The sequence below is a fragment of the Peromyscus leucopus genome, chromosome 1 (genome assembly GCF_004664715.2).
Source record: "Peromyscus leucopus breed LL Stock chromosome 1, UCI_PerLeu_2.1, whole genome shotgun sequence".
Taxonomy (NCBI): Eukaryota; Metazoa; Chordata; class Mammalia; order Rodentia; family Cricetidae; genus Peromyscus; species Peromyscus leucopus.
Genome location: NC_051063.1, coordinates 86,212,050 through 86,220,513, shown reverse-complemented (window position 1 = coordinate 86,220,513; position 8,464 = coordinate 86,212,050). Strand labels below are relative to the sequence as shown.

General features: G+C 49.5%; 1 protein-coding gene across 1 annotated transcript in view; it reads right to left on the bottom strand.

Moving 5' to 3' along the window:
- Nucleotides 1-2,526: 2,526 nt before the first annotated feature.
- Itpripl2 (ITPRIP like 2) overlaps nt 2,527-8,464 on the bottom strand; it is a 6,107-nt gene continuing 169 nt past the window's right edge. The window contains exon 1 of the mRNA XM_028867786.2: nt 2,527-8,464. This exon is cut by the window's right edge and continues 169 nt beyond it. Within this exon, the coding sequence (XP_028723619.1) occupies nt 7,008-8,464 (1,457 nt within the window). The 3' untranslated portion in view covers nt 2,527-7,007.

Sequence of the window (8,464 nt, the reverse complement as noted above, 5' to 3'; positions counted from 1 at the left end):
AAAGTCCCTGCTGTGTCCTAAGAAAGCCGGGACTGAGAGAATTGAGAACCCGAGCCTTGCACCCAGAACTCTAGTGAGGACAACTGGAGAGCATTTGGTGAGAAGATGAGGCATTGTGGAAGTGGGTGAACCTCTTACTGGATAGACCTCACTTCTAGGGACTGCTACAGCAAATGTTCAAAACTTCAGAGTCAGCCCTGGTCCCACCCCGAAGGAAATTTGGTGATGGAGAGACGGGCTGAGTGCTTGAGCGGGACCCCCTCTTGTAAGCTGACCTTTTGCTTGTTTCAAAAATCTGGTGTGCAGATCCTAAGGGCAGACAGCTATCATCTGACTCACACGTGTTGGTGTTCATTCATTGTTCCCAGCGCCGCTATCAAGGGATGGGTTTTTCACTCTCATGTTGAATATGGGGCAGGAGTGATATTTAAAAAAATAAAATAATAATCATCACCATCATCATTGTCATGAGTGGACAGTGACCCTGAGACCAGACACATCTGTGTATTTATTGCATGCTAACTTGGGACAGTCTAAATCAAGTAGATATGAAATGGTGACTTCCTCTACTGCTCCCTTTTCTGATAGACTCTTCTGGAATTTGTTTCTAGGGCTGACTTGTTTAGTGGCAGATTCTGTGGGTGGCTTCTTTATCCATGGATACCCACCCATTTGCCCTTCCCAGCTTCTCATATAAATAGGTCATGTGATCGGGCTCTATCCAATAGGAAGAGAGAAGTCTGTTGCTTTCCAGAGTCAGGTCTCTCTCTTCTCTCTGAACAAGTTAGCTGTAGGAAAAGAAAGTGGTCACCGCGGAATCTTGACATACACTGCATCAAGATAAAAGCACAGCCACCTGGAAAGCTAAAGCAAAAGATGCATGGATCCTGAACCATCCCTCAACTGTGGGACCCTTACATCCAGGCTTTTAGAAGGGGGTGGGGTTTCAAATCATTATTTGTTGATGTCACTGTGGGTCAGGCTTTTATAAACTATGTTCCTAACGCACGCCTTTTCCTCCATGTCCTTCTGGAATGGCTTGGATCTTAATGTCTCCCTAAGTCCCTACAGTAGAGGCTTGGTCCTCAGGCTGTGTGCTATCGGGAGACAGCAGAGCCTTTGGGAGTTGGGCCACAGAGGAAGGAGGCCAGGTCATTGAGAGCAGGCGCTGGAGCTCCCAGCTCCTTCCTCTTGTTGCTTCCTGGTGACTGAAGTGATCAGTTTTCCTCCGCCACATGGTTCCCTCCCTGGTGGTGCTTGATGTCCTCTTCTGTAACTAGCTCAACCTCCCTGGCTTGGCTAATGCCTACCTGTCTTTAGATCTCTACTTAGAAGCCACCTCCTCCAAGCAGCCCTCCTGGAAATCCCTATGTTCTAGGAGGCTTCTCTCTTGTGAGTTTCATTGCCTTTCCGGCCCAGTACCCTAGTCCCCAACAGCCCCTCTATAAACTTGGGGGAGGCGGTGTGTGTCTTTGCCTGCTCAGTGCTGTTTTCAGTGCCCTGGGACATTACTACTTTAATTGAAAACCAAATGGAACACACTCATCAGCTTTCCCGGAGGCTTAACAACTGATGCTTAGTCAGCGGCAGCTGCAGCTTTCCTTCAGGCCTAGCTGGCTGAGATGTAGACCACCCAACAGTCTCCAAGAATCCGTCTCAGGCTAAGCCGGCTGATTTTCAACGTTAGCAGTTAACCATGTCAAGAGGGCCCCGGGCCCAGGCAGTTCCTGGGCGAAATGTTTGAACTATGAATTAGCCACAGGCCAATACTTGAATTGTGTGGAAAGGGGGATGGTGGGGGCAGAGAGGAGGGGCAGGGCAGAGAGTTCTAGGCAGGGAAAGAAAGGAAGACAGAATTCCAGGCTGCACACCTGCAGGGCATCTTCTCCCACCTGGGCAAACAGTCCTTTCCAGTGGGATCAAGAGACAGAGTTCCAGAAAAGTCTCTGAGGTGGGCTGGAGAGATGGCTCCGCTGGTAAGGTGACAGCCACCCAAGCAGGAGGACCTGAGTTTATAACACCCAGAACCGGCCCCCTCACACACACACACACACACACACACACAGAGAGAGAGAGAGAGAGAGAGAGAGAGAGAGAGAGAGAGAGAGGTGACAATGCACAACTGTGACCCCAGCACTGGCAAGGTGTAGACAGATCCCTGAGGTTCACTGACCAGCTAGTGAGTTCTAGCTTGGTAAGTTCTGGAACAGTGGGAGACCCTGCTCCAAGACAAACAAACAAAAGTGGAAAGTGACTGAAGACACTCAGCATCGACCTCTGGCCTCCATATATGTACACAAGAGCGTGCAGTCACACCTGCACACACAAGGGAAGTGGGCAGTTCACATGAGCGCGTGCGCGCGCACACACACACACACACACAGAGGACGGGGGGGGGAAGCAGAGGGAGGGGCAACTGACATAAAGCAACTGAGGTTTGTGCAAAGAAGTTCAATCCAGTGCAGGCACAGGGCACCAGCACCCTCCCCCCTGGGGTCCCCAAAGCCCACACACGTAGTCCAGCAGTTTCCATAAGTCCCTTTATTGATACAGCAAAATGGGAAAGAACAAGGTCCCCTAGTGACCCACAGGATCGAAAGTGCAAATTTACTCCAACTTCGAATGAAGACGAGCGTGACAGGCCTTGACCGCTGGGACCATGGACACTGTGTGATTAAGACATCCTTAATCATACAGCTATGACAGCAGCCAACCAGGTCTGGTGAACTTTTTGGTCTTTTTTATTGGAACAAACTTAGGCTGTAACTGAGACCTCAAACTGCATCCCGATGGGCAGTTTGGGGTCATAAGGCACGTTTAAAAACAGCCAGTGCTGGAATGCTTCAAGTCAAGTGACTAAGTAAAGGCAACTTTTTCTTTGGCAAAAGGTGCTAAAATATTCCTGAATATCCAATACTTCCAGAACCGGATTCCATATCAGTTAACTGCAGGTCTTATTCTATTTTCTCTGTGTACATAGTCTGGAATTGCCACCCTCTCTTGACTTACACCAGCATTATTCCCACCCCACCATGTGCCATAAAATAATAAATAGATGTGTTACAGACAAGCAATTGAAGAAGAAAAAACTAAGACACGCCACAGGAGTAACACTGAACCAGTTTCCCTCAAGAGGGATGTCAGAAATGTGGGTGAGGTTCATTTTCCCCACGTGGGGGAAACTTTTCTTTGTGTAGACATGGGAAAAACCTCTTCGTCAAGGTCAAAGCCAGGAAGCTCAGTTCTGTGGAAAACATGACCTCCTCTGGGAGGTGACAAGAGATGCTTTGGAAGCATGCTCAGCTGCTGGTAATTTTGGTGGGAGACACTGAGTCAGAAAGGGATAGAAATGTTGGAAGTAAAGTCTGTCAGTGTTCTTGGAGGTGGGAATAGTACAAAGCCATGGAATTTAGCCCAAAGATGGAGCACTGGCTGTTTTTGTTGTTGTTTTTGTCTTGCTGGTGTTTAATGCCTTCAGCCAACATTGTGAAGTCCCAGGCTAGGTTACCATGGACAACAACCAAAACAATTAATTTTCATATAAGAACCAAAGACAAAGAACTTATTCTGCAATTCTGCCTGATTACTCTGCAAACTGCAGCCAGGCCAGGAAGTTGACCCCAAATCACCAGCAAAGAAAATCCAGAAATAACCCCAAGTGTTTTAGTTGGGATTCTGACTGGAGAGCCAGGCTTGCATGGGAGACCTACCAGAAACTGGAGATAAATGTTATCTGCGGCTGTGTTAATTTTTTCTGTTGTTTTTCCTATAATAAAGCTTAACTCTGAGAGATAAAGTAGAAATGAACTAGCACACCCCCACCTATATAGAAGCATCATCTCCATGGCAAAGAACATAACCTTATGTATACTTGGTAGAAGTCTAACTGTATAAGACAAGGGGTCGCAAACTGGTGGCCTCAGGTTCAACCAAATTTCTGCTCACTTGGTAGTTTTAGACATTTTAAATTACTTCTTAAATTGAACACCAGTGAACCTCGGTATTTTCATTTGAAATCCCCACTCCTAGCCCCACCTTTTCTTTTCCTGCCTTGAGCTGAGCCATGCAGCCCTCTCTCTAAGGTAGGCACCATCCCCACCACCCTCCCCACTCTTATTTATTTCCCTGTCTTTAGGCTACCGAGTTTGTGACTCCTGGCTGGAAATATCGCATACCTAAAAACACATTTCCTCACCTAAAACTCTCTCACACCCTCGGGGGGTCTTCCCCTGTCTCCCCCGACCCATTTCTTTCATGCACATCCATCTTAAGTCCCCGTTCCCCAATTCCTCAGAGACTATTCGCATTCACTCAGACTGTCCTCTCTTTCCACTCCAACTTCATTTTGCAAAACACATTTTCTCCCAGCCCACGAACATTCCAGGAAGGCTCCGAGCCGGGCAGTGGGAGTTTCTGAAGTGTCTGGCTGCAAAAGGGCTGAGTCATCTTCCTCAAAACATTTTCTTCGGGCACTGGCTAAACAACTCTTTATCTTCTGGTGGAGCCACCTTATATGAGAATATTGGCATATATGACTCTCCAGTACCAAATATACACCAAAAATGTGTACACATCAAATAGAGGCTGAAACAGTGGCTAGAACGGAATGCAACACTGAGCTGGATTTAAAGCCTCGGGCAGCTACCATGACAGCCATATCATTGCATCTGTACACAGTACATGTTTCAGATCACTAAGCATTGATCAAAATTGATCGAAATATCTTAAGTTTTGGTTGCCACATATCAAGAACAACTGTTCAGCGTGGCATTTAAATAAAACATTAATATATTTTTTAGTTTACAAACACAATGCCCATTAATTTAATAATAATAAAAATATAATAATAATAAAATTTAAAAACTTTGAGGATGGATGAAGCTTTGGTTAATTAACCAGAAAAAATAAAAATAACGGGAAACACCTACAAAAAAGATATTTATACAAGCTATTTATATTTATGACAATAACCAGATTTATACTTTAAAATCAAGATTTTTTAAAAGGAATCTAATAATTGGAAAATTGCCTCATTGTCCTTTATTCCAACTTAATGACTATAGAGGAATCAACAGGCTGAGTATGGAAATCATGTATGTAGTATTCACACACACACACACACACACACACACACACACACACACACACACCTTCCCTTGGCATTGACTTTCTAAAGTAATTAAAATAAAACCCATTGTGCAGTTTCTACCCTTGCAAGAGGCTGGCGGAACAAGCCCTGCATCCAATGCCGTACCTTAGGACCAAATATTGGCCTCCAAAAAGCTAGGAATGACTTTGGGGTATCAAGAGGAATGGTCCCCCAAACAACTTAATGAGACAGCTGTTTCTTGAGACTTTCAGTCCACAGCTGCAAAGGGCACAAGAAGCCTACACAGCTCAAATGAGAAGTTCCCTACAATCTATTCCCAAGGATTTGCCAACAGTGCCCTAAAGAAAGGGGGTTTGCAGAGCTCCCTCCAGATAGCTAGGGGATTAAACAATGGCCTTATTCATGTGACTATTTTTGTCTTCCAACCTTCACTTTAGAGTCTAAGGGAGCAGATCTTTGCTGTTTAAAAAAGAAAATCCCTAAGTTTACTGCTGAGACTGGCCGCACTTCCCACTAGGAGAGAGGGAGGTGGAACTTTCTAAACTTGAGCTGCTCTTCCGAGCTGTCGGGCAGCCCAGAGGATGAGAGGCCCTGGAGAATGGGCTCTTCCCAACTGCAAGACGCACCCAGCCTGGGGAAGCTCACAGCCGGAGGAGCAGAGCACTGTATGGCCAGCTCCCTCAGTTCCTGTGGCCCACCCCTTCTGCCCACTGGTGAGAAGTGACAGGTCCCCAAGCACATACTGCAAGCAAGCTACTATTTCACAGGTCAGAAGCAGAAGCAAGAGCTGGCCTTCAAGACTGTGTAAGGTTGTCAGGACAATCGAAAACCTTCCAACCTTTAACCCAACACAGGTATCACCGAAGTCTAACCCTTACCAGGCAGCTTGCCAAGCATTTTCTCCTAGGTTCTTAGACTCTGAAACAGGCCTGCAGCGCCATGGGCTCAGAAGCTTTGAAACAAAGGCGGATTGTGTCCAGCTGACAGGGAGCCTTAGGCAGGATCTTTTTCAAGACTTAAGTTTCACACTTTTGCCAGACCTGTCTTAATTAAGTATCCTTTCCCTCTGCATCGTGCCTGGATCAAATGAACAGGTGCATCGAGTGTCGCTGCAAATCCTCACCTGTGACCTGGAGAGTGGTGAATGGTGGGGGCTGGCTGCTTTTCAGAGCGTTGGTCTTTCTAACGACTGCATGCAGCATCCTCTGAATAGCCCCTGGTTCCAGCCACCACCGGACAAGAGAACCACTGGGCATAAAGTGTTGCTTGCTCTGAAAGTCGCCAACCAGCTCCCAACCACCTCTTAGCACAAGTCACTCAATTTATACCAATTCCATGACTCTTGCTCAACAAACTTGTGATTGCACCATTAAAAAGACATGAATGCTCATGGGAAATGGCTAAATTATGACTCTGGAACACTAACAGCTGGACTAGAATTTCAATTCCAGTTGTGGACAAGGACTTTTCTCCCCTTTAAAAACAAAACTAGGAGGCCCAAGGATGTGTAGCTCTGTTGTGGAGTACCTACCTAGCGTACACAAGGCCCAGGATTCCAGCTCCGTAACTTACACAAACATACAACACCCCTCCAAAAACTAGGAGAACCTAGTTGAGAACCCAGTATCTAACAACTAGGTATGTCAAACATGATTGTGCCTTTTGGGAGCTGAGAGATCTTTGTGTATAAGACCACCCAGGACACTTCAATGGGCCTGCAGGAGATGGCACGGCTATCTTGGGTCATTGAGTCTAGGGCAGAACATTCATGCCACCAGAGCCTTTAATACCCTCCAAATTTCCTCACACTTTCTGCAGCTCATCTCAAATTTAACTGCCACCCTCACTCCTATCCTGTGGGAAAGGGGCATTTGGTCGGGTGGAGTGTAATCAGGGTTCATGGTTCATCTTCCGGGAAGCCCTGGATGCGTGGACTCCGGGTTGAGGGGCACCTGGCAAGGTAGCGGGGGCCACCGTAGGCCCGGAGAAGCTGGGGCAACCTTCGCCAGGTGGACAGCAACCGCGCTGCTGCGAGCTCCCGGGCACGCGGGTCGAAAGGTGCCAGGAGGTCAACCGGAGAGGCCTCGCGCAACGCTTTGGGCAGGGGGCCCACTTCGGCAGCTGCCCCACCTGGGCCCAGGACACAGTGGAAGAGGTCTCGGCGTCGCAGCAGGCAGTCCCTAAGGAACTTCACTAGCTTCTCCAAGCACTCACTCAGGTGTGCCTCGTCCCAGCTGTGCGTGGGGCCGCCCTGATTCAGAAGCACCGCCAACAACACCGTTTTGAGCACATAGGAGGACAGGATGCGTCCCCATTGGGTAGCAGCCGCAGGGTCCAGCCCGCGGGCACCCAGGTCTCGAAGAGCCTTAAGCAGCTGCAGGCACTTGAGGTAGCAGGCACCTGGAGGCGCCCGTTCCTGAAGACAGCCCAGCAATTTCTGCTCCTGGCGTGCTGTATTCACACCCCACAGTGCCTCTGAGCGCAGGCCACCCGGGAGCTCTGACAGGGCCCCACTGGGCGAGGGTGGTGGTGGCGGTGCCACAAGGAAGACGCCATCGCCCAGATGGACAGCGGGGATGAGGCGCACGGCCATGGAAAGGCGACAGCAGCCGTAGTCCGTGCGGCAAGGAAGGATATGGAGGATGGGAGGCTGCTCCAGACCACCTGGGGTCAGGCTGACCCGACAGCGACCCTCCAGGCTGTAGCGCACGGTGGCCAAGGAGCGCTGGAGGTGCGCCTGGAACCATCGCAGCACCAGGGTAGCCGAGAGGTGGCGCCGGCCCTGCACATCCACACAGAACCCTTCAGCGAAGGGCTTGCAGTCCCGATGCCACTGGCCCGTCGAGGTCCCCGATGGCGAGGGCGGTGCCTTGAGGGCACACACGAAGCAACTGCGGAAGGCAGGGGCCAGTGTGGGCTCTGTCCCCAGACTCCGCGGCTCCAGAGCCACCTGCGGCGGGAGGCGCAGTGGCACCAACACGTCGAAGCTGTCCGGCCGGCGGATTTTATGCTGCTCATAGGCGCTGCCCACTTGGATGAAATCACCCCGGAAGGCCAAGGCCAGTGCTCCTCCGGTGATGGGGCCTGGAGACCCTCGGGCCCGGCCAGCCTGCACCAGTTCACCCACGATCCGGCTCACGTGGGCCTTGCTGTGACCTAGCACATGCGGCGACAGGCGTACCTCGTGCTCATAGTAACTCTCCAACAAGATGCTCAGGCCTGGTTCTTGCAAGGGTCTAGCTGAGAAGTTGGTGTGGCCACACGGGCGGGAAGAGCCTGGCAAGAGGTGCTGGCGGATGGTGTGGCGACATCGTAGGAGGATGTAGCCAAGGATAAGAAGGATAGCCACCTTGA